The sequence below is a fragment of the Leopardus geoffroyi genome, chromosome A1 (genome assembly GCF_018350155.1).
Source record: "Leopardus geoffroyi isolate Oge1 chromosome A1, O.geoffroyi_Oge1_pat1.0, whole genome shotgun sequence".
Lineage (NCBI taxonomy): Eukaryota > Metazoa > Chordata > Mammalia > Carnivora > Felidae > Leopardus > Leopardus geoffroyi.
The window spans coordinates 6,875,278-6,901,852 of NC_059326.1; the positions used below are offsets into that span (position 1 = coordinate 6,875,278).

The 26,575-nt window shown below is 42.9% G+C and overlaps 1 protein-coding gene, 1 long non-coding RNA gene and 2 other non-coding genes across 12 annotated transcripts; 3 read left to right on the top strand and 1 right to left on the bottom strand.

Moving 5' to 3' along the window:
- Positions 1-1,516: 1,516 nt before the first annotated feature.
- LOC123590372 lies at positions 1,517-20,251 on the bottom strand. Of its 7 annotated transcripts, none has more exons than XR_006708772.1 (7): positions 20,050-20,251; positions 13,814-13,951; positions 12,931-12,992; positions 10,960-11,086; positions 4,112-4,263; positions 2,787-3,952; positions 1,517-2,081 (listed from the first exon to the last, which is right to left on the bottom strand). It is a non-coding gene; the product is annotated as an uncharacterized LOC123590372 (long non-coding RNA). The 7 variants fall into 7 exon arrangements; XR_006708733.1 differs by having other exon boundaries at positions 2,787-3,915; positions 4,011-4,263; XR_006708742.1 differs by having other exon boundaries at positions 2,787-3,915; positions 4,011-4,263; positions 20,046-20,251.
- Positions 20,252-20,303: 52 nt separating this feature from the next.
- RPL21 (ribosomal protein L21) lies at positions 20,304-25,961 on the top strand. 3 transcript variants are annotated; one of them, XM_045463229.1, is made up of 6 exons: positions 20,304-20,580; positions 22,730-22,808; positions 23,080-23,141; positions 23,717-23,829; positions 24,581-24,731; positions 24,920-25,961. In XM_045463229.1, exons 2-6 carry the CDS (start codon positions 22,742-22,744, stop codon positions 25,007-25,009), a joined length of 483 nt encoding a protein of 160 aa, XP_045319185.1. In that variant the 5' UTR covers positions 20,304-20,580; positions 22,730-22,741; the 3' UTR covers positions 25,010-25,961. The 3 variants fall into 3 exon arrangements, with proteins under 3 accessions (XP_045319185.1, XP_045319348.1, XP_045319265.1); XM_045463392.1 differs by lacking the exon at positions 20,304-20,580 and adding an exon at positions 20,833-20,857 and having other exon boundaries at positions 24,920-25,042; XM_045463309.1 differs by lacking the exon at positions 20,304-20,580 and adding an exon at positions 21,731-22,599 and having other exon boundaries at positions 24,920-25,042.
- Positions 23,540-23,610, top strand: LOC123582064. Its single transcript, XR_006704175.1, has one exon. It is a non-coding gene; the product is annotated as a small nucleolar RNA SNORD102 (small nucleolar RNA).
- On the top strand, positions 23,874-24,000 carry LOC123582138. Its single transcript, XR_006704229.1, has one exon. It is a non-coding gene; the product is annotated as a small nucleolar RNA SNORA27 (small nucleolar RNA).
- Positions 25,962-26,575: the final 614 nt, after the last annotated feature.

The following is a 26,575-nucleotide window of genomic DNA, read 5'->3' on the forward strand; positions in this document are numbered from 1 at the left end:
AAGTTCTTAACTATAATATAGGCAGATGTAGGGGCACCTGGGTGGCTCAGTCGGTTAAGCCTCCGACTTCAGCCCAGGTCATGATCCCATCCTTTGTGGGTTTGAGCCCTGCATCAGGCTCTGTGCTGACAGCATAGAGCCTGGAGACTGCTTCAGATTCTGTGTCTCCCTCTCTGTTTGCCTCTCCTCTGCTCACATTCTGTCTCTCTTTCCCGAAAAAATAAACAAACGTTAAAAATTTATAACATAGGCAGATACATCAATCTTTCTGATTTGAGCTTTTTGTGTCTTAAGCACTTTTTCCTTACACAAAGATAAGACAGTCTTCTATTTCTAAATGTTTAAAGGTCTTACCTTTATACATTTACATGTTTAATTATTCTGGAATTAAGTATCAAAAGGCCACCTTTTTTTTTAAATGTTTATTTATTTTTGAGAGAGAGAGAGAGAGAGAGAGAGAGAGAGACAGAGTATGAGTGGGGGAGAAGCAGAGAGAGAGAGGGAGACACAGAATCCGAAGCAGGCTCCGGGCTCTGAGCTGTCAGCACAGAGCCTGACGTGGGGCTCAAACTCACAAACCATTCGTCCATGACCTGAGCCAAAGTCAGACACTTAACCAACTGAGCCACCTAGACATCCCATCAAAAACCCACTCTTCAGGGCTGATTCACATGTGGAAAAGGTATCCGTAAATTCCTCCCAGGAAAAGTTGCCTGGTGTCTGCTCTATGCTTATGAGATCCTCCCCTTATACATATTTTGAGCTTGTCACTTGCAGGCCAGGAACAGTCTAACATGGGGACCCTTACAGTCATAGTTACTTCAGGGTGACCTGGCAGAGTAGATTAATTTCTCAGTTCTCGATCCCAACAGATCTGATAAAGGAAGTAAAATACTTCTGAACATAAAAGGCAATTATAAGGCTACAGGCTGAACAAAATCCCCCCAAAAAGCATAGTTTTAGACCTCCATATGATGTGACTGCATTTTTGATAACCGTTAAAAGGATCTTCTATGAAAACAACTCTAGTTACTCCTGTATAAATAAGTCAAAGAACATACACAAAAACAATTAATGATACTGAATTTAAAAACAACAATCACCACCACCACCACAAGCCAACCCTGCTATCAAATCCACATCTTAATGGCAGGAACTTGACCAAAAGAGGGAAGCAGGAAGCCAACACTGATACATGACTCTATTCCCAACACGACTGAGCACTTCAGAGACGGCAATAAGGAAAAAAGTAAAGCACTTTGCATTCTGAGCTAAATTAAAAATAACAGGACCGGGGCGCCTGGGTGGCGCAGTCGGTTAAGCGTCCAACTTCAGCCAGGTCACGATCTCGCGGCCCGTGGGTTCGAGCCCCGCGTCAGGCTCTGGGCTGATGGCTCAGAGCCTGGAGCCTGTTTCCGATTCTGTGTCTCCCTCTCTCTGCCCCTCCCCCGTTCATGCTCTGTCTCTCTCTGTCCCAAAAATAAATAAACGTTGAAAAAAAAAAATTAAAAAAAAAAAAATAACAGGACCACCCTAACTGGCTTGGGTCTCCAAGCTCTTAAAATAGCGAACATCCCATAAACCTGGTTTCCAAACAAGAGCAATTCCGCTCCTGATCTTGTTATGTTGGCATCTGAGACTATGACTTGGTCTTTTTGACTATAACGTCACGTAAGGAAGTTGTCTGTTGCCAGCATTAACACACGGATATAAACTTGGAAACCTTGATAACTTTATGGTTTCTTGAATCAAATGCTTACCAGGCTCTCTACTGGGGGAGCAGATCTTTCTGAAATCTGACTTCCTTCTTGTCTTTGCAAATACTTTCCCTTGGAAAGCCTTCTGTTTCGGAGTCCGCCTTTAGCTTGTGCAGTTGGGTGCTTCATCTGCCTATCGGTCATCTTTCTCGCTTGGCACGTTGAGCCTTCAATGTGATGACGTCTTCTTTGTTCGCAGCTCACCCACACACCTCATGTTTTGACTGGGAGTATTTTCATTGGCATTTTACACAGATTCCTCCTGGATACTGTCCACAGGCTAGCTTTTGGTTTCCTTCTAAAGCAGCAATTCACGGCTCCGTCCTCTCAGAAACATGTAAGAGGAAACAAAAGGACACTTGTAATGCTACCTCTTTGGTTTGTTGTGGCTCAACCTAAGCAAAACCTAGCAGTTGGAGGTAAGCCAGTCATTAGATTAGTGACTTCTTGGGGCGCCTGGGTGGCTCAATCGGTTGGGCGTCCGACTTCAGCTCAGGTCATGATCTCACGGTTTGTGGGTTCCAGCCCTGCGTCGGGCTCTGTGCTGACAGCTCAGAGCCTGGAGCCTGCTTCGGATTCTCTGTCTCCCTCTCTCTCTCTGCCCCTCCCCTGCTCTCTCTCTCTCTCTCTAAAAAAAAAATAAACATTAAAAAATTAAGTTAATGACTTCTTTTAGCAATTTTTATCACAAGCCTTCCTTATCAGGAGAAAAAAAACCCCAGTATTCTCAACTTTATAAACACCTGTAATAACAAAAGATCTTGGGCCTATAGAAGTCAACAGTTTTCTCCCATTTGCTCTTTACTTTGGACAGAGTTTACATGTCTTCTTGGGGTGACTGTGGCCAAAGTGGAATATCTGTGGCTCCCTTGGGACAGATCTTCACATTCTTACCCCTAGAATCCTAGAATAGAGGGTTGATGCAAAGGCCCTGAGGTAGACACATTTTTTTTTAATGTGAAGAGATGGAAACCATCAGAGGCATCATAAAATGAGTTGACTTTTAGGTCAAGCCGGGAAGATGCTCACCTTCTGTAACTCTCGGTGCATGTGGAGAACAGTCCTGGGTTCGGATAACACAACTTCACATCCTCCTGTGAGGCTCCCAACCCTGAATCCGAGCTCTGAAGACACAGGGAATGTTCCTTGACAATGGGCAGATGCCAAGCAAGCACCTATATCCCATTTCTACCTCCCTCCCGTTTCCATCTTCTAATCGTTGCGGCCAGAAGTGAAGTGGAGAAGCCAGGACGCCAGCGGCGGGGAGGAATGTCTCGGGAGTCTCTACCGGACTGGAGCAGACATACCCTTCTGACACCTCACATGTCTCAGAGGATGTGAGACAGTCGGTGGTGGTTAGTGAACCCAAGTTCACGTTCACATAAAAGCCGAGCATACAGCAGCACGGGCTTGGCGCAGGCGTGAGCACCTTCGTCTCAGCCACCCTCCCAAGGGCCGTGTTGATCCGGATCTTGCGTATCTGAGGAATGTCAAGAGGCTGGCGAGAAATGAATAGCCCGTCTGGTGCTTTCTCGCCAAATGCTGAAGGCAGGGGAAGCATAAGTTGTTTGCAAGATGTCAAGCAGAGGTCTTCAAAACAGTGCAGGTAAAAGGAAGAGATGAGTCTTTTCCGGTTTTCTGTCACGGTCACACAGAAACCTGCCGACCTAAGGCCCATGCTCAGTGCTCGACTCCAGAGTCCAACTCTCTAGAAAGGTCTGCCAAACGTCCTGCTACCAGGCTTTCCTGGCCTTACTTATTCTGGGAGAACTGAATGCACCCGGAGTGGATGAAAAGCCTCTTGTCAGTCTGCATCACCGAGGAGCCCAGGCGCCTTGGACAGAAGGTGCGTACGTTATGGAATAGGGCTCCTCAGAGTAGACCCCACAGAAGGGGCAGGTCAATGATTTCCAGGGCTCAGCCACAAATCTCCTCGCCATCCAACTCTCAAGACTCCCAGAGAAGTGGGAAGGGATCTGGACCGGATGCTGTCCTTTTGTTGGAATCAGGAATACCACACCCGTGTCACCCATTCTCTCCACAGGACAGACGTCTCTGAAAACAGCAGAGTAGACAACTCCAAACCTTCATCCCTTCATAAAAGCAGGGAACAAGCCGGCAAGAATTGTCACGATGAAGTTTTTCAGAACTCTAGAATCTAATAAAAGAAACCTTCGCAACCAGAATAAAGCTCACTGGGAAAAAAAAAAAAAAAAGCCAGCTGAATTTTGGTAAGAGAGCATTTTGACTTACCTTGTTACCATCCCCAACGCAGCTACAGACTTGAAGACAGAAGTCCATTTTCCTGGTGCAGGTTACTGGTACCGGAGGGACCAGAACCAATCTTATCTTACCTCAAAGAACTGTGGATCCACGTTTTGACCTTAGTAGCTCCCTGAAGCTCCCCATAAGCTCCTTGAAGGATCTGCTCAAGGACTTGCCTTTGTTTCACACGCCTCAGCTCCAAGGCAGTTTCCTGGGTGACATTTGCAAACGTATAAGCCATCTGTGGCAAAGGATAACAATTAGGGCAAGCAATAGAAAAGCCAAAATACTGGGAAGAAAGAGGCTGGAGAAGGGCATATTTCAGGGAATAAGGGCTTTGAGAAGCTCCCATTTAATCCAGAGAACTAGAAGACTCCATGCATGCCTGGGCTGGACAGATGCTCAGAAAAGACCCGAGAAGATTCAAAGATCTTCTCATTGGCTGACCTTCAAGCTCCATGCAAGCAGGAAGTAAATGGCCCGGCCAAGTATCGAGGAGTGCCACAACACAGAGCCCATCTGAAAAGACTGGAGAGAGTTTTTAGTGGGCTTTTTTTTTTTTCTTTTTCTTTTTTTTTTTTTTTTTACTCCAGGGATTAAAAGAACTCTCTGCCTGACCACTAGCTGACTAGTAAACTAATGGAACAGAAATAAGTGACCACACATGACAAAGAATATACTTTGAAAATTAGTTCAGAAAAGCCATTTAAAAAACAAGCAACAACAACTACAACAAACAGCAACAACACGTCACGGAGAGAGAGGGAATAAGTGATTTCCAAAGTTGCCACATGAGAATATTCAAAATATTAAGTTTTCAATGAAAGATTACAAAGTCACATGTGAAAGAAAGAACCATTCATAGGAAGAAAAAAGTTAATAGTTCTTGAGGAAGCCCAAATATCAGACTTAACAGACAAAACTTTACTTTTTTTAATATTTGTTTTTGAGAGACAGAATGCGAGTGGGGGAGGGGCAGAGAGAGAGGAAGACACAGAATTGGAAGCAGGCTCCAGGCTCTGAGCCATCAGCACAGAACCCAATGTGGGGCTCAAACTCATGAACCTGTGAGATCATGACCTGAGCCAAAGTCGGATGCTTAGACTGAGCCTCCCAGGCACCCCGAGAGCCACTTTTTAGAAAACATCTATATACTCATTGCCCAGTTTTAATATTAACATCTTGCCATTTCTGTTTCATCTATTTGTTTTTTACTGAAGTGTTTGAAAGTAAACAGGGTGTAATATTTGTCAACGTTTTGGTTATGTCCCACTTTGTCTTGGCTAAAGTTTCTCATGTTTCCTTACTTTCTCAGGGAAATCTCCTGACCTTCTTTTCTCCCTTTCCCTCACATAAAATGTCCAACATTAGTTCCTTATTCATCGTTTAGTCCCATTCTCTCACACTTCTTTCCAATAATACCATGGTAGGCTCACATGTAATTCTTTTCTCAGAATTGCCTCCTTCTTCTGAGAACAATTTCCCGTCGTCCTATCCAAATTGTTCTCTCAGGATCTCCAGTTACGACACAACATCACACACACACATCTCTCCTCCTCCTATGACAGTTGCTGTGTCTAGATCTTGTGGCCCAGAGAGGGTTTTCCCACTGGTCTTGGACCTAGGGCCCAGAGAGTTGAGGTGGTTTCTCTGCAGGTGGCCAACTTGGTCAGCTGCAAAGCTCAGGAGCTATCAGAGGTCAAGTTTCTCTCATGTGTTGAAAGAATGCTTGCAACGAGAGAGAAGAATGAGGTTGATACTCAGAAAAAGTGGAGCAAACAATCCTTTATTGTTGGGAAACTGACTTTTTTTTTTTTTTTTTAATGTTTTATTCATTTTTGAGACAGAGAGAGACAGAGCATGAACGGGGGAGGGGCAGAGAGAGAGGGAGACACAGAATTGGAAGCAGGCTCCAGGCTCTGAGCCATCAGCCCAGAGCCCGACGCGGGGCTCGAACTCACGGACCGCGAGATCGTGACCTGGCTGAAGTCGGACGCTTAACCGACTGCGCCACCCAGGCGCCCCTTGACTTTTTTTTCTAACCTCACTTGAATTGGGATTCTGTGGGCACCTGGGGGTCTCAGTGGGTTAAGCATCTGGCTCTTGGTTTCGGCTCAGGTCACGATCTCACAGTTCATGAGTTTGAGCCCCACATCAGGCTCTGCATTGACAGCGTGGAGCCTGCTTGCGATTCTTGTGCTCTCTCTCTCTCTCTCTCTCTGCCTTTCCCCCACTTGTGAATGCACTCTCTCTCCCTCTCTCAAAATAAATAAACTTTTTAAATAAGTAAGTAAGTAAGTAAGTAAGTAAGTAAATAAATAAGGATTCTAGTGCCTGCAGCCAAAAGAGCATGTAAGTAAGCGTGGTCTGGCCTAGGGGATATCAATAGGGAGAATTAGGTAAAACCTTTAGTCTACCCCCAAATAAAAGTTATAAAGACCACTCTAAACAATCCATCCAACTTCAAATTCAAAAGACTTGAAGAGAAGCTATAGTTCTGTGTATGTTTTCAAGGTCAAATATTAATACATAAATCTATAAAACTTAAAAAAAAAAAGAAAAGAAAAGAAAAGGCGGCAAGGAGCTCACCAATGTATGTAGGATTTAGGATTTCAGATTGTTACTTTTGTACATTACACGTTCATTTAAAAATCAAACAAAATTTTATTTTGTACCTACCTTTTGTAGAAAGCGCCTCAGAAAGTATAGTGTGTCTGCTATTGAACCGGAAAATTTAGTTTGTGGTTCTGTATTTTATTCTAAACATGATCAAATACACCTCCACACACACACAAGAGACAGGAAGGTGTATACATTTTATGACTTGTTAAACATACCAACAAACAATAAAAAACAACTGACAAGCTAGAACAACATTATTAAACTGAAAAATTCAGTTAATAATTCTTCTCGAAAATCTATGTAGCCACAGAAATTTGTGAGTCTTTTTCCTAGACCATACACTACTGAGCCAAAATGATTACTCACTTTTGTGTCCTATGGTGAAACGTACGCTTCTCAAGGGTACAGATATAATCATATAAATCAACACAGATCAAAACGTGTTGAGCACATGTGCCGATACTGTCTGTCACCTACTCCAGCAGCTCTTTCCTGATCTCCCGGATAAGGATCGTGCCCTTGATGTTCTCATAGTCTCAGCTGGTCCTTCGTGGCACATATAAAAATAATTCTTAAATTATCTCCCAATGACTAGTTCAGTATTGTCTCCCTGGAAAATACATAATTTCCCAAAAGACACGGGCTTTGTTCCCCTCTTCAGGAATGGGCCCCAGTATCAAGCAGGCACATAATGAAATGCTTAGTAAAAGAGTAATGAATAGGGGCGCCTGGGTGGCTCCGTCGGTTGAGCATCTGACTTCGGCTCAGATTATGATCTCACGGTTCGTGGGTTCAAGCCCGGCGTCCGGCTCTGTGCCGACAGCTCGGAGCCTGCAGCCTGCTTCCGATTCTGTGTCTCCCTCTCTCTCTGCCCCTCCCCTGCTCATGTTCTCTCTCTCTCTCTTTCTCTTAAAAATAAAACTTTTTTGGGGCGCCTGGGTGGCGCAGTCGGTTAAGCGTCCGACTTCAGCCAGGTCACGATCTCGCGGTCCGTGAGTTCGAGCCCCGCGTCAGGCTCTGGGCTGATGGCTCAGAGCCTGGAGCCTGTTTCCGATTCTGTGTCTCCCTCTCTCTCTGCCCCTCCCCCGTTCATGCTCTGTCTCTCTCTGTCCCCAAAATAAATAAAAACGTTGAAGAAAAAAAAAAAATTAAAAAATAAAACTTTTTTAAATTAAAAAAAAAGATTAATGAATAAATATGTCACACCACGGAGAATTTTATAAAGGAAAGACTCCATAATTTCTGTCGGTTGTCTTATTTCTGGCTTGTGCAGAGAATGAGAATGGAGAAAGGAGCGCGTGCTACTGAGGGTGAGCGAATGGGAGGCTCTGGCATTTGCGGGCTTGTTTCCCTCCCAGCGTCCCGTCAACTGTCAAGTGCAGCAAGGTGTGCTTTGTACTACATACAATCATAGGAGTTTCTCAGTTCGGTGTCCTGTGTTTCAAAATCTTTTTAACTACATGGTGATGGATGCTAACTAGACTTATTGGGGGTGATCGTTTCACAACATGTACAAATACTGAATCATTACGCTGTCCCCCTAATATTCTAAGTCAATTTATGTCAATAACATAACATTTCTTTCTTTCGTTTCTTCTTTCTTTCTTTCTTTCTTTCTTTCTTTCTTTCTTTCTTTCAGAGAGGGAGCAAGTGGGCTAGAAGAAGAGAGAGAATCTCCAGCAGGCTCCACACTCACCCTGGGATCATGATCTGAGCTGAAATCAAGAGTCAGATGCTCAACCTACTGAGCCACCCAGGTGTCCCTGATCACTCTATTTTATTTTTAACATTTATTCATTTTTGAGAAACAGAGACAGACAGAACGTGAGTGGGGGAGAGGCAGAGAGAGAGGGAGACACAGAATCCGCAGCAGGCTCCAGGCTCCGAGCTGTCAGCACAGAGCCCGATGTGGGACTCGGACCCACGGAGTGCGAGATCATGACCTGAGCCGAAGTCGGAAGCTTAACCGACTGAGCCACCCTGGCGCCCCCCTGATCACTCTATTTGAAGCTGTGATATCTCATTTCCTCTTTCCTGCTTGATTTTTTTTTCTCTATGGCACTTGTCTCCATCTGTCAGAATATACACATTGTAACACAATAGTGTAAATAGTGTACCATTTACTGTCTTTCCCCCACTAGAATGTAAACTTCGAGAGGATAGGGATTTTTGTCTGTTTTAATCCCCTGTATCTCTAGCATTCTGCCATGTAGTAGGTGCCCAACGAATGTATGCTCCATGAATGACTGAATGAACGAATGCCCTGAGCACTGCTTGAGGAAACCTGTCAGCTGGGCAGCAGACTAAGCTGGATTAATTGTCAATCTCAAATGGATCCTAAATACCAAATCATTCTGTTACAAAAGATGCTGCTACTGTGAATGATCATTTTCTTCAAACTCCATTCATGTTATTAAAATTACCCCTATTAACACTGATTCAGTGGGGTCAGCTTGCTGCTCCCTTTTTCCCTGTATTTTCCATCTCGGTTCCCAAATATTTTTGAGCCTTTACTATACGGAATGCTAAGCACTGGATACAAAGTGATAGGCCTAGAGTGACAAAGTCCTTACCTTTACGAAGCTTACAGTTTTCTGAAATTCGCCGTGTGAAAGTCACCAGACCACTACCTCTCCCCAGTTTCAAGTATCTTCTCTCAGATCAACTAAAATTAAGTAGAATTCTAGCAAATTATTTCAATTCAATCTTGTCCAATTTCACGCACATAAACCAGCTTTCAAAGACCACCGAAACCTAGCTTGAAGCACCACAGATGCCTAAAAACTAGTCTGAATAGATGGCACTGAGATCGCGTCTATACAATATGAAAGCTGAGTGCAAATTAGCAACATGAAACTGCTATCTGACGAAGGTTCTTCATGTAATTTTACACTTCGGCTTATATAAATCCCAGAGCTAAAACCTTTAAAAGCATTTGTATCAATTATTTTGCAGAAATATTTTGATGTCATTGTGGTTCATTATAATGGTTAAAGTTATTGTCAGTTTTCCAAAAAAAAAAAAAAAAAGAGTTTATTTCAATAATTCCGGGCATATATGAAACTGTAGCCAGAGTAATTTTTCTAATGGCTAAAAAGGTTTTAGTCTTTTGTCAGCAAGGACTGTAGTTAAAATATTTCAACCGCAGAATCTTCTTATCCCGTCGGAGTACAGCCAAGTACCTGCGGAATAGTTCGGAGGTAGAAACAGGACACTGCCAGTCAGCAGAAAATTTTGAATCTATCATAGGACAGAGGCCTAATTGCTCCCCCTATTTCATTTGACAACCAGAATGGCTGTTTTGAGAACACTTTTGTGGGTTTCTTTTTAAAGTGTTTCCAAGTTTAATTTTAACAGGCACAACAGAGTGCCAGTCCCCTATCTGATTGTCCCACAAAATTTGACCTGCTTGACTTAATCAGCAGTTGCACTGGAAATCTAAGGACATGACAGGGTAACAGCGAAGCAAAATCGGTTTAGTTACAGGATAAATTAACAATTGCAGGCCGTCAGCTCAAGGCAAGTCAGCAAAATTGTACCAAAGCTTGTTCAGAATCCACAGGGCAAAATGGAAAATAATCCCACGTGCCCCTGTTTCTGAGTAACTTTGCAAGGGCAAGATTACCATGGGAACATGCACATTTTGATGTGGAACTCACCCTAATAGTGTAACAGTCAAAGTTTGCGACAAATAGGAATTACTTCCAGAATTTGCAGGGACATCTCTGGCTCTCCTCTGGGGATCAGAGCACATGCAGCGGTAGCAGAAGTAGGGGACTAGGACACTGTTCGTAAGCTTTTCTTTTTTTTTTTTTTTAATTTTTTTTTTCAACGTCTATTTATTTTTGGGACAGAGAGAGACAGAGCATGAACGGGGGAGGGGCAGAGAGAGAGGGAGACACAGAATCGGAAACAGGCTCCAGGCTCTGAGCCATCAGCCCAGAGCCCGACGCGGGGCTCGAACTCACGGACCGCGAGATCGTGACCTGGCTGAAGTCGGACGCTTAACCGACTGCACCACCCAGGTGCCCCATGTTCGTAAGCTTTTTGATCCCAGGACCCCTTTACCTCTTAAAAATCACTGAACTTTCATTTACGTGGACTTTCATCTATCAATATTTATCAGACATTAAAATGAAGAATTTCTAGAAATATTCATTAACTTATATAAAAATAAAAATAATAATACTAGAAACCTCATACACGGTCACATAAATACTTTTATGACAAGTGACTGTGTTTTCCGAAATAAATTCTTTTTCACTGCATTTCTTTTTTGCTGCACCATTTGGTGAGAAGTGTGGCATTGTCTTACCTTTTTGTGACATCCTTAAGGTCTAGCTCGGTCGAAAACAACCGGACACTCATCTGCCTCTACACTGAATCTATTGCCATATGCATTTGGTTGAAGTATATGAAGAAAACCGTCTCACACAGGTATGCTAGAAAAGGGAGCAGCATTTTAATAACTGTTTCAGGTAATTGTGGCTAATCTTATTTGATACCACACCAACACTCCACAGTGACAGATTTTTTTTAAAAGAGTAGTTGCAACGTGAAATCTAAATAGTATCAGTGACATTTTCATACTGGTACATTAAATTCTATTGGCCCACGTAGGAGTGCCTGGTGGCTCAGTTGGTTGAGCTTCCGACTTCGGCTCAGGTCATGATCTAGCAGTTCATGAGTTCGAGCCCTGCGTTGGGCTCTGTGCTGACAGCTCAGAGCCTGGAGCCTGCTTCGGATTCTGTGCCTCCCTCTCTCTCTGCCCCTCCCCTGCTCATGCTCTCTCTCTCTCTCTCTCTGAGAAATAAACAAACATTAAAAAAAAGTTTTTTAATTCCATTGGCCTATCTTACACTTCAAATGATCTTTTCCCATTTCTTACTTTGTAACATCATGTACTGATCATTTGAAAATATGGTTCACTCAGTTATGCAGATAATCCAAATGTGGAAACATTTAACTATATAAAACAAACTGCGTTTGTTCATATCACCAATGATCTTAACAGAAAAGTATCTCAGTTGTAGGAAGCTGTCAGGCTCACAGTGGTGGATACAAGTTTTCCAAACTGTAACTTTTACTTAAAAGCTCAAATTTTCATAGGCTACGCATCGGTTGTTTCCCTTGAAGTAGCAGTAGTCTGGTTTAGCCTATCAGAAGATGTCAGCCAAATACTCAACTCTGAATAACCCTAGTTAGTCTGTCCTTTCAAGTAAAAATAGTATTCAATGGGAAAGGTGGTGTTAGTTCAGCTTGCAACTCAAACAACAGAACAGGTGCTTTTCCTCCAGACAATCACAGTTCCCATTTTGTCACACACGGTTTATTTAAAAGATGTGTACTCAGATATGGAGATCAAATAAAATTAATGATTTTTACTGCCCTCATCACACCTATTATTAAGTGAACTGCTTTTATGTTTTTATCTTAAGAGTGCATGGTGGCGAAAAGTACAATAATGGCCAGCGCCACTGCCTTGATTCGTGGTAAAGCACTAGGTTGTTTTTCCCATTATAGCTTTTGCATCACCAGAGAAATGGCAATGCAGTAAAAAAGGCAAATAACGTCTTAACACTATTCTGAAAATAATTTTGACCTCACACATCCCTTACAAAGGTCCCAGAGACACCCAGGGGCCCACAGACCAGACTCCAAAGGAGAGCAAGGGAGAGGACATGCTCTGGGCCTCCCAGGTGCCAGTGCTGTACAAAATGGAAAAGATGTTCCACATTCATTTTCCCAGGTGGGCTTATAAGTCCGAGATTCTCTTCAACAAGTATCTGTGCTTCCACTTTAAGGACAAAGAAACAGGCTTTAGCAAGTGACAGAACGTAGAATCTAGTCTGTTGGGCTCCAAAACTCATGTTTTGCCTCCACAGTGGAAAAAGATACCTTCTTTCCAGCTTTGATTTAGGGACCCTCTTGCAGACTGCCCACGATGATAAGCCATGCCCCACACTACCATCTAACCTGTTTCCAAGTCTGGGCAAACTTTTTCCTCTAGCAGTAAAACTACTTCTCTTATACTAGTTATCTAAGCCAGAAGTGAGAAGAATAAGGTATAAGAGGTCTTCCCCCCCTCCCAATAAGCCCCCACCGGACATTAATAATCTTTACGTTTCAGTTAGCCTGGAATTGGCCTCAGAAACATCTCAACTCAGGTCCAGGTAGCCATAATCAATCAATCAATCAATCAATCCGAGCTAACAACAGACTTGAAATTTGTCAGCCCTCATTTCTAAATCATTACGAGGCAAGTATGTGGGAACAGAGCACGAACCTCTTCCTTTGTTACTACGTTTGCCAGGAAGAGATGTGCACAGCTCCAAGTGATCGAATTACCTAGGAAAAAAACAAAACAAAACAACTAACATAATCATCAAGAGCAAGGACTGTTGACCCCAACTGATGAGTCTCCTGGAATTTATTACAAGTTCAACGGTCCACTAGATGTTTCCTACCTACTACAAAACTCTACATCGTATCTTTTCCCACTTTTCCAAATTGTACTTGACTGTCTAACTAGTTAACTTGTTAACTAGTACTTGACTAGTACTAGTTAACTAGACTGTACTTGACTAGGCTTCCGTAACTCACTGCAACGGCTTCTCCTACTCTCACTGCAACACTCTTCCTGTCTGAACACTTCTGGTATTTGACTAGCTTCTTCCTCATGTTGCACTGGCCTTAAAGTCTAAGGTAGTTGAAGGTATTTTGGAAGCTGGAGCAAACGCAGGATTTGGGAACAGAAACATCTGGATACAGACAAGGAAGACCTGGGTTAGAGGGCCGAGACTCCATCAGAATGTCCAATCACATGGTCACAAGCCTGGTAATGCTTCACTGTTTGCAGGTAGAAAAATTCTGGAACGGTGCAATCTTTGCCTCCTTGATTAAAAAATAGATTTTATCTTGTTCATTTCCACCTCCCCCTTCCCCTCGCCTCTCAGGATCTCAAATGAAAATTTTTATGGGGAAGAAAATGATTCTTTTACATAATTATTCTTCACTATACATTTTTCCATTATTCATACTATTTCAGTTCCCATGACTTCAGTTATCATTACTGACATTTCCCTGGAGACAAGAATTCTCATTGTATACTTTCTACCCCAGAATTTCCTAATCAGTTCTCATTTGAAATCGTTCTCCTGCCACCCTACCAAGACAAAGGGCGGATCAAAAGGAGTCGACTGAGACTCGTATGGGCTCCCTAACCACAGCCTCACACAGAGGGTGGGTCTAGGTTTCCTCCTAGCTTGGAGACATTTTTCCTGCTGGAGTTGAACTGCCAGTGTCTCCTGAAAACCAAACCAAAACAAAACATACACTGAACCTTATTAAAATTCCTTCACAGAAGAAAACATGAAAATGGACATAGCTTTAGCTCGTGACTTTAGCTTAATGACCAAAAATTATGGGTTTTGTTTAGTACTTTTATTCAAGCCTGGTGCACAACTAATTTCCCTCATTTTAATAAGTCACGTTCCTGTTCATGTGTTGACCTTATTTTCTAAAGCCGTTGGGATGACCTTCATTTCCCCGAGTTTTGAAAGTTGTTATTCAAAACAACTGTGCTTTTACAAAAGTTAAAATACCTTGGGGCGCCTGGGTGGCTCAGTCAAGCGTCCAATTCTTGATTTCGTCTCAGGTCTTAGTCTCACGGTTTGTGAGTTCAAGCTCCAGGTCGGGCTCCGTGCTGGTGGCAGAGCCTGCTTGGGATTCTCTCTCTCCCTCTCTCTCTCTGCCCCTCCCCCCACTTGCATTCTTTCTCTCTCTCTCTCTCTCTCCCCTCTCTCAAGACCAATAAACTTAAAAAAAAAAAAAAGTTAAAATACCCTCTACCTAAAATACCCTTACTTCTTGTTCTATGGTCAAAGCGTTACTGTTTCCTCAAGTCCAACCTCCCCTGTGAGGCTTCCTTCTCGTCCGGGGGCTCGTCTCTCATCCACTCCCCCCTCTAACGTACACACACAGTGTCATCCACATAATGCCTGCACTGCTCGTGTTCAGTGTCCTCTCCTAGACCACTTAGAATATTGGAACACACTCACCTTTTTCTTCCACCAAACTCTCTGTGGAGTCCTTGAGGGCAAGGGTCATGTTTTATTCATGTTTATAGTCTCATCACTCAGCACAGCACCTGACTTAATCTGGATGCTAATAAATATTGAATGACTTTCGAGTTTTCCTTCTTTCCACATTCAATTACGGCACATTTCTTTTCAAGTTTCAACGCTTTTCTTATTCTTTACATTAATGATCTCAAAGTAGAGACAAATTGACTGTTAGAGACTCAGGAAACCACTTTGTTTTTCAGATGTGTATGACAGAGCTAGTGACACAAACCGATTTTAAAAGCCTGCAGTAGAAATAAATGCCTTACATTCTTTGGAGGAATATGCTAAATAAATAAAATGGGGTTCACTTGGAAAAACCATTTGGCAATTTTTTATGAAGTTAGAGATACACCCACCTTATGGTCAAGCAACGTTAAATCTAGGTATTTCCCCCAAAGACACTAAAACATATTCACAAAATGTTTACGACAGTTTTATTCACAGTATCAAAAAATTGCAAACATCCCACTTTCCCTCTAGAAAAGAATGTCTACATAATTTGTAGTATATTCACACAGCGGAATACTACCTAGTAATGAAAAAGGAATTGCACTATTGGTCCAGATGACGTGATGCAATCTTGAAAACACTGAGCTGAACAAAAGAAGATAAGTAAGAGTGCAGACTGTAGGGCGCCATTTATGTGAAATTTCAGAATAGGCAAAACTACTCTATAATTGTAGAAATCAGGATATCAGATGGTTGTGGTGGGGAGGAGGGTTAGCTGGAAAGGATCATCAGGGAATTTTCCACAGGGATGGCAATGGTCTATACCTTTGTCGTAAATACTGGTTGTAAAGTTATAAAAATTAGTCAAAAACCATCCACGTATACACTTAGATGTGTGCATTTTAGTGTATGTATTCTAAAAAAATCTCTCAGTCTCTCTCTCTGATGTATACACACATATATAAGCTATGTGTCCATATGTGTATACACACATATACATACATTATACTGGGGTTCAATTACTTATTATTCAAGATAGTCAAGAACAATATACAAAGTCTAAAATGGTGGGCCACACCAAGAACACATTAATTCTGGATTTGTTGTACTATTATTTTTATCTTAATTATGATCTTCTTGGGCTAAAAGTAATATGATTCTGGTTACACTTAGCCTGGACCAACTGATGAGTGACGTAAAAAACTATGCTAAAAAACAACTGCCACCTTCCAATTATATTTTCCTAGGACAAAAATCTTTAAAATCTCTAAAAAAGATTTTTAAAGAGTTACCTAAAATAGAAGCACAGTAATTGCCAATACTTTGGTCACAGCATCTGGATTTGTTCTATAATTTAAACACCTTACTAAATTCCTAACTATGCAGATGCTAATGCTTAGGAAGCAAAAAAGATGAGAAAGAATGAGCCATGGGAAAGGCAAAGGGGAAGAGTGTGCATAAAACCCCTGAGGCTAGAAAGCCCTGGTCCGGGTTAGGGAACCACAGAAGGCTACAAATGAGCTGGGGCGGGGAAACCAAGTGACCCTGAGAAGACAACCCAGAACTGGTTTATACAGGACCTTGTAAACCAAGGTAAGGAGTATAGATTTTATTCTAAGAGCAACAGAAAGCCTTTGGAGGACTTTAAGCAAGGTTATGACACAATTGAGTTTACATTTCTAAAAGATCATTCTGGCTGCTGTGTAGAAAATGGACAGAGCAGAAGCAAGAGAGAAAAAAGTGACCTTAATGGGGCCATTGCTAGTCTGGGGGAGAGATTCTAGTGGTGGTGGTGGAGATGGGAGGAGGTAGGCCATCCGGAGATATATTTTACAGGTATTACTGGATAAAAATATGCTGATGGATGGGATATGGGGGTGGGGGGGGAGGAAAACTTAAAAATGAAACTGAGGTTTCTGGCTTATGCCACTTACTGACATGGGAAACACTGCACTGAAAACAGGTTTGGGGGTGGAAAGGTAAGTTTTATTTTGGACACATTAACTTTGAGATGCCAAAATGTATCCAAGAAGAGATGTCAGGCTGAATAGTTTTGAGAAGAGTCTTGAATTAAAAAAAAATAAATGTGGGGGCGCCTGGGTGGCGCAGTCGGTTAAGCGTCCGACTTCAGCCAGGTCACGATCTCGCGGTCCGGGAGTTCGAGCCCCGCGTCGGGCTCTGGGCTGATGGCTCAGAGCCTGGAGCCTGTTTCCGATTCTGTGTCTCCCTCTCTCTCTGCCCCTCCCCCGTTCATGCTCTGTCTCTCTCGGTCCCAAAAATAAATAAACGTTGAAAAAAAAAAATGTGGTAGTAAGCAGGATAGAGACGAAATTTAAAATTATACGTATACGTGGATTTCCCCAAGAAGAGGGTGAAGAAAGAGAAGGAAGGGAACCAGTTCCAAACCCTGAAGAAGCCTTTTAGAGGACAGGAAGAAAAAGAAAACCAGCAAAGCAGGCGGTGGATTGGTCAGAAAGGGTAGGGTTTCAAGGAGGGAGTGGCCAAAGCTTCTCAGAGATTAAGAAAACCATGAACATAGGCTACCTTTTGGTCTTGGCAACGTGGAAGCAGTCTGAAGAGCATGATTGGGGCAAAAGTCAGATCAAACTCGAAACAGAATGGGATGTAAGGAAGAGATCATAATGATCACGTATTAGGTTAAATCATAGGACACTGCTGAACTCTGACAGTTTCTGATGTACAAAAACAGTAATTTCACATGGTTCTTTTCTAAGGAACTTGATGGAAGAACATAGAAGGGAAGATGAGGTCAAGTAGGGCCCGGAAGGAGAGGGGAAAGACCGAAGCGTGTTTGTACATTGATAAAAATTAAGCAACTGTCAGCTGAAAAAGGGTGAAGTTTCGAAAGGGACAGATTTGGTTACTGAAGAAAAAAAAACATGAAATAATCTTCACAGAGAGTAGGTACGTAAATTAACTGAACTGCAGTGGGGATGTTAGGCACCACTTGAGAGCGGTTGACCATGAATTTGTGGCACAGGCTAAAAGCTCAAATGCCTACAGGGGCCAAGACAAGTGAACCTGAAGCAGGCTAAGTGGACATGAAACTCAAGAATATGGGGCGCCTGGGTGGCGCAGTCGGTTAAGCGTCCGACTTCAGCCAGGTCGCGATCTCGTGGTCCGTGAGTTCGAGCCCCGCGTCAGGCTCTGGGCTGATGGCTCAGAGCCTGGAGCCTGTTTCCGATTCTGTGTCTCCCTCTCTCTCTGCCCCTCCCCCGTTCATGCTCTGTCTCTCTCTGTCCCAAAAATAAATAAACGTTGAAAAAAAAAAAAAAATTTAAAAAAAGAATATATGTCCCGTCTCAAGGGGGTGGCCACTGGACTGCTGCCACCAACAGTGTCAATCCTATGTTGTCACATCCTCTGATCTAAGAGGAGCCAGAAATCTTGATTTTTATGTAACATATCTTAATTTAAAAAACACTCTATGAGCCACCGGGGTGGCTCGTCAGTTAAGCATCTGACTTAGGCTCAGGTCATGATCTCCCGGTTCATGAGTTTGAGTCCCACATCGGGTGAGTTCAAGCTCCACTTGTGGCTCCACACTCTCAGTGCGTGGGATTGTCTCTCCCTCCCCCTCTCTGTCCCTCGCTCACCATGCCCTCTTTCTCTCTAAACAACAAAACAACAACAACAACAAAAACCACCCTATGTGTTGAAGAAAACAGGTTGCATTTATCCAAGGTGGTACATTTTTTAGGAGAGTGATACGGAAGACTGATTTGAGTTAGTTGAGATAGAGTGACTGTAACAATGAACTACTAAAAATGAAGCTGGATAAAGAAGAATATAGAGACCAAAGGAGGGTATAATAGTTACAGTGAAGGTAGTGGACCAGTTTTGTACATTGTTGAGTTTTGGGGGGGGAGGGTTTTTTGTTTATTTGAGAGAGACAGAGAGGGGGAGACAGCGTGGGCAGGGGAGAGCGGCAGGGAGAGAGAATCTTAAGCAGGCTCCACACTGAGTGTGGAGCCCAACATGGGGCTTGATCCCATGACCCTGGGATCATGACCTGAGCCAAAATCAAGAGTCGGATGCTCAACCAAGCCACCAGGTGTCCCAAATTTTGTACAGTGTTGTTAACTGAAGGCCATACTTTATTCAGACTTCCTTAATTTTTACCTAATATTATTTTTCTGTTAAGATCCCATCCAGGAAACCACAGCACATGTAATTATCACATCTCCTTATGCTGTGGCAGTTTTCCAGACTACCCTTGTTTTTTACGAGCTTGACAGTTTGAGGAATGCTGGGCAGATATTTTGTAGAATGTCCCAATAGCGGAATTTGTCTGATCCTTTTCTCACGATTGTATTATTTTTACGATGTTTTTTTTCTAAAAATAAGCTAAGCAACAAAAATCTTAACCTGCTTGAATTTAAATAATGTTATTCCGCTGATTTTGAAATTTGACTTACAACCCCGATGCATCTGGAATTTGTAATTTTTAAAAACTGCATAGGCTTCAAAATTTTGAATTTATACATTCTGTCTGTAGTTTCTTGCCTTGAGCTCACTTGCTCAAGAACTTAAGGAATCAGGAGACAGTCTTTATCGAATCCTTTTTTTTTTTTTTTTAATGTTATTTATTTTTGAGAGAGAGAGAGAGAGAAAGTGTGAGCGGGTGAGGGACAGACAGACAGACACACAGAATCTGAGAGAGACAGACAGAGTTATCAGTGGGAGAGGAGCAGAGAGAGAGAGGGACACACAGAATCCGAAGCAGGCTCCAGGCTCTGAGCGGTCAGCACAGAGCCCAATGCGGGGCCTGGAACCCACTAACCACAAGATTGTGACCTGAGCCAAGTTGCATGCTTAACCAACTGGGCCACCCAGGCGCCCGCAAAACCCTTTCTTGTACTACTTTCCAGTTCTTTTCCTACTGGACGTAAAAATTCCAAGTTCGATTTTTACCCCCTTTTATTTCTTGAGTACTTCCAATACATATGCATATATACCTAAGCAACATACGGTAGCGTTACGTGTTTTAAGATCGTATGTATATAAATTGTCATGCTATATACATTCTACATCTTCCTCTTCTGGCCTCATATTTCTGGGTTTAGTACTGATTTACTGGCATATAATATTCCCTCATGAGCATCCCATTCATGTATTTGTTCTCACCAGGGGAGGTTTCTAATCTTTTGCTTCTACTCAGTGCTGTTACGCATTCTTGTCTACATGTCAAAGGTTCTGTAAGATACAAACTTAGAAGCAGAATGCCAGGATACAGTATTTGAAAATTTGCGGTTTACTTTATTCTGACAAAGTGCTTCCCAAAATGGATGTAACATTTACGCACCTACCAGCAAGAACGTGGTTATGCCGTGACTCATAGAGGAAAAAGAACTTTTGAAAGGCACAAACTGGATAATATGCTTTCCTCATTGTAATCTGCCCTCTGTGCTCACGTAATCATTTCTGCAAACAAACATACGACCGCTAGGAGCCCCGCAAAAGGCTTAAACTCCGTTAGACCAGCCTCTCCCCGGCGCCCGGAGACGCCAATACACGCCCACTTCCGGCGTAAGCTGGACGTAAAGGCGAACGTCGGCACGCGTAGGACGTCGGCGCCCTGTTTGACGTCCTTGAAGGCCCCTTTCCGGGCTGTCTGGAAAGATCCAAGTGTCAGCTTGTGTAGGTCTATTGCCTCTTTTTGACAAAAAAGAAAAATATTCTAAGGGTTCCCCTTGTTCTCTGAGAAGATCCCTTTTCCCGGAAGAGTTGCTTTCGGCTGGCGTTTCTTTCAGGCAGTGCCGCGGGCAGCCCGTAGGCCCTTGTAAGGCGCGCGCTGCAGCCCCGCCTCCTTCCTTTCGGCCGGAACCGCCATCTTCCAGGTAGGGCCTGCGCGTGGCTCCCGGTGCCGCTTGCCCCCCCCCCCAGACCTGAGTCCTGACCCTGTGACCGCTCCGGCCGTGCATTGAGACCTTAAAGGGACTGGTTAGACTGTTCGGGGCCCACCGGCCTGGGCGGTGGAGCCATGTTCAATCAGACCGGGAGCGGCGTGCGCCGGGTCTGGGCCGGGGGGCTGAGGACCGGACCGCGAGGCCGGGGCCCTGCGGGGGGAGAGGCTCCAGAGAAGCTAAGTCGAGATACAGCGGGGAGGCGACTCGGGTCAGTTTAGGGAATCGTTGGTTTTTCTTGGGTCCCCGCGGCTTTAGACTCCGTACTCTGGGCCTTCGGACAGGCTTTGTGGGGCCGCGTGGCCCAGGCAGGCCTTTCGAACTCAGTGTGGAGTTTTGGCCCCTAATGTGCAACCTAAACTTGTAATGGGTTGGGTGGGGACTTACGGTCGTTTGGGACGGGTTTAAAACGGGCTTAAAGTCAGGAGTTTTAACCTCCAAGGAGGCCTCGGGGTGTGTGTGAAAGCCCGGGCCCGTGGTCCGAGAAAGGAGTAGATGCCCGCTTAGTCGCCTCGCAGGATGTGAACCCCAGACCCCTCGGCGTTAGTGCTTGTGAAATTATCCCAGTTGTTACAGATTTTAGGCCCAAGTCGCATTTGGACAAACGGAAAGTACGTTCAGGTTGCCGCAGGTATTTTGTTAAGGCCGGGGCAGCCGGTGAAAGGATTCCCGAATAGTTGTGTGTCTCATGTAGACTCTTGGGGGGGGGGGGGGCAGTTAGTGAATTACCACTTAATCTGAGGTTTTTTGGGGAGGGGGAGTTTTGTTTGTAAATTTTAGCTACCAGAGCTGAGCAAACTGCAGGTGGCGTGCAGGTTGGTGCTTTTGGAGACTAAAGAAAGCATCACTATTCCCTACATCAAGTATCATTTTCAAAAGCGTGTGTTGGGTGATTTCTTACTGGGGAAAATGGATCTGGTGGAAGAATGGTTTCCGGAGTCCGAAATTACTTCCATTATCAAATCTGCCACTTTGTGACCGGGGGAAGTGATTTGGACCTGCGGAGCGTCTCCTGTATATATGATGAACTTCACGCTTTTGTATGCGCTGGGTACAAATGTAGAGAATTTGAGGATTCAAGCAGGGTCGGGTGAAACATTGTGTCCTTTTGCGTCTCAAGTTACCCGAAGAAGGTGCTTTGGAGTCCCTTTTCTTTTAAGAAGTGTTTATAAGTTAAGGGATTTATGTTAGGGTCTCATCAAGTTAAGCCTGACTTCCATATATTTTGCCTTGTGGTTGGAGTAATTCCCAGCGATGGGAGTTGTGCTCTCCAGCGACCTGAAGCATAAAAGCCATTGTTTCAACCTTTTGGGGAACAGTGAAAGATGCAATTTGAAATGCCTATATGTGAATTCTTAGATAACGATAAATTAACTACCACTTAATATTAAAAACATACACTAGAAGTTGCTCGGTGGGGGCGCCTGTGTGGCTCAGTTGGTTGGGCGTCCAACTTCGACTCAGGTCGTGATCTCAGGTTCGGATTCGGACCCCACGTCAGGCTCTGTGCTGACAGCTCAGAGCCTGCAGCCTGCTCCAGATTCTGCCCCTCCCCCATTCACACCTGCAGGCTCCCTCTCTCTCAAAATGTTAAAAAAAAAGTTGCTGAGTGCTTTGTAGACATGACCCTGTGTAAGAGATACGGGGTCACAAAAAATTACCTCGATAAGAGAAGGGGTTTAATCCACCACATAAAAATGCAGGGCTGAGTTGTTTTGCTCTCCAACGGTAAATTACTGTCCAGTTAGTAATTCCAGTGCCTTTGGCATTCTCAGATGGGTTCTACAGAAGTGGGGTAGAAGTTCTGTGTCTTATGTTCTAACAGGGAAAGTACTGGTGTGGGTTCCAAAATCCAGTTCTTGGTAGCTTTAATGTTAATAAGCACTTAGGCAGTTTGCGTGAAGATCCTACATGCCCAAATGATGGGGTTTTATCCTTTATGGGAAATAATTGGTGAGTCAACTTAGATTTTTTTGTTGTAAAGCAGGCATTTGAAATTTACAGGGTTTGGGGTTTTTTTTGTTTAAAAAGACAATTACCAATTTTGCGGTTTTGCTTGATGTTTTATACTTACTGTTTTCAGTAATTCGCCAAAATGACCAACACAAAGGGAAAGAGGAGAGGTACTCGCTATATGTTCTCTAGGCCTTTTAGAAAACATGGTAAGTAGATACTTCCTTCTTGAGAGCAAACATAGTATATATTCATATAATGTGTTTTTAATAAATGGTGTTAGTTAACCAGCATCTACCTAACTTGTTCTTTGTTGTAAATAAAAAGCATAAATTTCATATAGTTGTTTTTTGTCAACAAGATTTTAAAAATACAACTGTCAAAGATACGAGTATGTTGAAGGCTAGTAAGCTTACATGTATTTTGTAGTCTGGACTTTTTAATCTTGATACTAACTATACTGATTTTTTTGGGGGACAGGAGTTGTTCCTTTGGCAACATACATGCGAATCTACAAGAAAGGTGATATTGTGGACATCAAGGTAAATTCTAAAATTGGGTAAATAACCTACAGAACAACATTAGAAGCTAGAAAAGTGTAATACTGAAATTCAGATACTAGTGTATATTGTATTTGACCTGTTGACTTTTTATTCTCCTAAATAGGGGGAAATTTTTGGCCTAAATAAGAGCTCTTAAGTGTAGAATGGCTAATTTAACTTCCAGAAACCAGAGTTTTTAAAGTGCTATTCTTGAATCTGAAAACTTTACTACTTGTTTGTTAACAGGTAGTGGAAAAATCAGGTTTTTTAAGGTGGAAAGGAATAATATGTTAGTACAAAATTTAATTGTTGATGAAGATGGAGATTGCTGTTTTTTAAAAAACGGTGAAAGTTACGTTCTTTTGTGATGGGTATTTAAAAGAATCCTGGCACTCTAGAGCTTAATGATGATTGTCTTTTTGATTGCTTAAAGCAATGTGAAAAACCCATTTCACCGGCTCTGAAAGCTCTGGAGTTGCCATTTAAAAGAAAAATTCTAAGAGTATCTTAGTTACTTTAATAAGAGGATGTAAAAAGGGAAAATTGCTGGCATAACTTTGACCTCCTTTTAACAGGGCATGGGCACTGTTCAAAAAGGAATGCCCCACAAATGTTACCACGGCAAAACTGGAAGAGTCTACAATGTTACCCAGCATGCTGTTGGCATTGTTGTAAACAAACAAGTTAAGTAAGTAATGGCTGGTTTCTTTCCAGCTGATTAGTATTCCCTCATACCCCCGTTTCACTTTGCCAATTGGACTTATGTCTTTATTGGTCATTCAAGTGGGGCAAAGGAAATATCCTTTCAAAACTCAAGCAAACTGGGTGTTTGTCTTGTATCCTGTCAGAGGAAACAAATTGAACTAGACCTAATGAGAAATGTTCATTAGAACTTGATGTTAAGCAACTCTGATCTTCAGAGTATAAAAGGATGTGTAACACGATGTAAATGTAGTTAGCGATTTGGTTTTGCTTATTTAGTATTGTGAGGTCTGTCACCTCGTTAAAAGAAAGCTTACAAATGGGGGGTGTTTGCCTCAACGCCTCTTCCAGTACGATTAATAAATGATTGTAAGTTAGCTGTACCTTGCTCTTTAATCCTATTTGTTGGTGAAAGGTTCGTGGTTGATTTATTTTAAATGGATTGTGGTTTTTTTGTTTGTTTGGGGGAGAGAGCACATGAGAGCAGGGGAGGGACTGAGAGAGAGGGAATCCCAGGCTGCATGCTGTCAGCACAGAGCGCAGTGTGGGGCTTGATCTCCCAGATCAGGATATCGTGGCCTGAGCTCAAATCAAGAGTGGGACACTTAACTGACTGAGCCACCCAGGTGCCCTTAATGTTTGTTTGTTCTTTTTTTTTAATAAACGAAATTGGCAGAAGTGCTTTTGGACTTTGTTACATTTTTGCTGGAGCATTTATAGGGATTTCTGTTCTCCAGGGGCAAGATTCTTGCTAAGAGAATTAATGTACGTATCGAGCACATTAAGCACTCAAAGAGCCGAGACAGCTTCCTGAAGCGTGTGAAGGAAAATGATCAGAAAAAGAAGGAAGCCAAGGAGAAAGGGACTTGGGTTCAACTGAAGCGCCAGGTGAGTGCTTGGCAGATGGCTTCTTGGTATTGATCTTGGGAATTTTGAAACTTGCTCAGTGGTCATTTTCTTTTATATGAAAGTTAATGAGTTGACTGTGTTACTTTTTTTTGGTTCTAGAGTACTTTCAAATTGATGATTGTAGTTTACATGATTGTTCCCTTGCCTTTTTTTTTTTTTTTTAATAGCCTGCCCCACCCAGAGAAGCACACTTTGTGAGAACCAATGGAAAGGAGCCTGAGCTGTTGGAACCCATTCCCTATGAATTCATGGCGTGATAAATGTAAAAAAAAATAAAAGACGTCAAGACTGTAAAAATGTTTCTTTTAATTGAGTAGCAGCGTGGTATTGTCTTCCCCAAAGAAGTATTTAAAGCAAACTTTATATCCAAATTCAGTGGGGGGTGGCTTTATTCAAATTTTGTGGGTTTTGAGGCACCTGAATGACTCAGTTAAGCATCCGACTTTGGGTCAGGTCATGATCTTGCAGTCCATGAGTTTGAGCCCCGCGTCAGGCTCTGGGCTGACAGCTCAGAGCCTGGATCCTGCTTTGGATTCTGTGTCTCCTCTCTCTCTCTGCCCTCCCCTGCTTGTGTTCTCTCTAGAGTCTCAAAAATAAACGTTAAAGTATGATGGGGTTTTTGTTTGTTTTGTTTTTGCTGAAAGATGTGGTTTATTGTACAATATACTCAATTGATTAGGATCTGCCAGATAGTACCTATAACATATTTTATAGTAGTTTGGAAATAGTTCCTCTAAATCACTAAGAAAAAAGATTTTTTAAAAACAAATGAAAGGTTATCTGTTGTGATTGCATTTAAGCACGGAAAGTTGAGTACTTGTAATTGTATCAAGTCTTAAGTAGCTATGTTTTAAGGATAAAGAACTTCCCTTTGAAGCCTATTACTTAAAAAGATTGTTTAAAGCATTCTGGTTCCCACTGAATTGTTTTCCCTATCATTTCCTGTTAAGTGTTTTTCTATATGGTGTTAGGAAAAATTTATTTATTGGAAACGCTCTTTGTTGCCCCAGGTCCTTTGCACTTGCCTTTGCCCAAGACTGCCTATGCTTTCTAAAGTTGGTGAATTCCTGATTGTCCTTTGTTCACCTTGCATGTCATAAGTGAACCTTCCCTAATGTATTTTAAGGAGAAAGGAGAGGAATGAAACCGGAATCAAAGGAGACAATCTGCTTTGGGATGATAGAATTAAATCCCTTATATCTATTACCACGACAGGTGTGTTTGCTTTTTTTTTAGTGTTTATAATTTTTAAAAACTTGTCTTCCCCATTACACCTGAGGTTAGAGATTGTCTTAGTAACTTTGCACTCTTAAGGCCTGGCACATAGTAAGCATTTAATAAATGCTCTTGGGATTAATGAGGAAAGCACTGTCTTTTTTTTGATGTGCATTTTCTCATTGTTTAATCTTGTTTTCTGGGATTATTTAAATCTCCCACATGCTGTGGAAACCTCAACAGTTCTTGGCTTGTCTTCCGGCAGCTCGTGTTAACCTCACTTTCTGTTGTCCCCTGTGAAATGACGGTGTTCCCCACAGGTGTATAGGGATTGGACCTCACGGTTCCCGGAGGTCCTTTGTGCACTCAGGGCCTGGGATTTCCTGTTAAACCATGACCCCCATGACATACTTGTGAGAAGAGGCCTGGCGGAGGACAAGATGCGCTCGGTGCGGGAGAGCTGGCGAGGCCGAACGTTGAGGGAAAGAAGGGCCGCCAGGAGAGCTGGCTTAGGGCAGTTCATCGGGACCCGTGAGCTCCCATCTGGGGTGCAGTGCAGTCCGTGGCAGCGGTGGTCCTGCGAATGTACGTAAGGCATTTGGGGCTTT